The sequence below is a fragment of the Elephantulus edwardii genome, unplaced genomic scaffold (assembly GCF_000299155.1).
Source record: "Elephantulus edwardii isolate Elephantulus edwardi_28Jun2011 unplaced genomic scaffold, EleEdw1.0 scaffold00241, whole genome shotgun sequence".
Classification (NCBI taxonomy): Eukaryota; Metazoa; Chordata; class Mammalia; order Macroscelidea; family Macroscelididae; genus Elephantulus; species Elephantulus edwardii.
Window position 1 is genome coordinate 3,822,237 of NW_006399991.1, and position 2,024 is coordinate 3,824,260.

A 2,024-nucleotide genomic window follows, 5' to 3' on the forward strand; every position below is an offset into this window, starting at 1 on the left:
GCTCCTCCTTGGAAGCAAGATTCTGGGGCTTCGTCTGACATACTTCGGACATGTTGTAAGGAGGGACAGGTCCTTGGAGAGGGACATCATGCTTGGGAGGGTGGAGTGACGGTGCAAGAGGGGAAGAGCCTCTATGAGGTGGATTGATTCAGTGACTGGGGTAATCAGGATGGGTGTGTCAGAGGCAGTGCGATTGGCACAGAATAGAGCAGGGTTTAAGGCTGTTGTACATAGGGTCGCTATGAGTCACAAGCGACTCGATGGCACATAACAACAACAACAATATGGAGTGAGGTGTGGATCTTGCTTGAAATTTCTCTAGATAATTTTCCAATTTTGCCAGCACCATTTGTTAAAAAGGCTGTCGTTTCCCCACTTAACTGATTTCATCTCCTTGTCAAAAATTAGTTGACCATAGATAGATGGGCTGATTTCTGGATTCTCAATTCTATTCCATTGATCTATGTGTCTGTCATTATATCAGTACCACGCTGTCTTGACCACCATTGCAGTTTAGTAGGATTTGAAATCAGGGAGTGAGATGCCTTTTACCTTGTTTCTCTTTGTAAGAAGTGCTTTTTTTATTCTGGGTCTCTTTCCATTCCAAATGAAATTGGAGATTTCCTTTTCCTTCTCATTGAAGAATGGAATTGGTATTTGTATTGGGATTGCATTGAACATATAAATTGCCTTTGGTAGAATTGTCATTTTCACAATATTGAGTCTGTCCATCCATGAGCACAGGATATTCTTCCACTTCTCCAGGTCTCTCTTTTTTTTTTGTTTTACAAAAAGCTACAATTTATTTATCAACATATTTAATAATGTAGCAATGTTTTAAGCAGGTAATCATGAATATCAGATACAAAAATCACAATATTTAGTATTAATTATAAACAAAAAAAGGTGGTGGCAGCAGAGATTCAAGGGTTTCAGTCCAAAATGTAAATGAAGAAAACAATGTTTATTTTGGTGGATCTGTGTTGATGCCATATTTCTCCTTCAGAAGCTTCAACTGTTCCTCCTTCTTCTTTGTGTCCATCTTCTGAAATGCCCTGTTGGCATTATAGTATAAAACCACAAGGTATCTGTTATAAACATTGAATCCCGACAGGTGATCACATGCATTCTTAGCATCAAAGATGTCTTCATAGACCACATAAGCTGTTCCTCTAGTTTCAGGTGTATTCCCCACTCTGATTTGACGAATAGGTCCATATTTCCCAGATATATCATACATTTCTTCAGCTGTGATTTTGTAAGGCAAATTTCTTATATACAAAATCTGGTTTACTTCAGGTGGAAGGCGAATGTTGGCCCTCTTGGCCGCTTGCATCGCCATCTTGGCAAGCTGATGAAGTTACCACACTGAATATTAGAATCCTCCGGACTCCTCCAGAGAGTGCTCCACTTCGAGCGCAAAGGTGTCAGAAGAACATCAACATCCACACTTCCCCGGAAGCTGTTCCAGATCTCTTTTTGTTTATTATAATAATGTTTTGTAATTTTCTTTGAATAGATCCTTTGTGCTTCTGGTTAGGCTTACTCCGAAGTATTTAATCTTGTGAGTAGCTATTGTGAATGGTATTGTTTTTCTCAGCTCCAGCTTTGTAGTCTTTTTGTCACTGTAGAGAAATGCAATTGATTTTTGTATGTTGATCTTGTATCCTGCCTCTTTGCTGAATTGGCCAACTATGTCCAGTAGTTTTCTTGCTGAGTCTAATCTACTTCTAAAGATTCTTTGTCATTACCAATATATAGATAGATGCAAGATAAGTATTGAGATACAGCATTATCTAAATCTTTACAGTGCTATTGTTGCATGCCTTCAGGTTTACTATGACTCATCAAAATCCTTTCACTATACTTGCCTCTAAGGAGCACCTGGGTTGCATCTTGTCCAGTACCGACTTCTTCTGTTCATTCTTTTAGCACTCCATGGGATATTCAGTACTCTTATTCAACACTACAATTCAAAGGCATCAATTCTCCTGTTATCTGTGCTGTTGTCCATCTTTCAGATG

At 38.9% G+C, this 2,024-nt stretch overlaps 1 protein-coding gene across 1 annotated transcript; it reads right to left on the reverse strand.

The window, feature by feature from the left end:
- Positions 1-964: 964 nt before the first annotated feature.
- Positions 965-1,342, reverse strand: LOC102874139 (pre-mRNA branch site protein p14-like). The gene has a single exon (XM_006898938.1). It carries the CDS (start codon positions 1,340-1,342, stop codon positions 965-967), a length of 378 nt encoding a protein of 125 aa, XP_006899000.1.
- Positions 1,343-2,024: the final 682 nt, after the last annotated feature.

Coding starts and splice junctions, on each gene's coding strand:
- LOC102874139 (XM_006898938.1), bottom strand. CDS start 1,342: ATGGCGATGCAAGCGGCCAAGAGGGCCAACATTCGCCTTCCACCTGAA.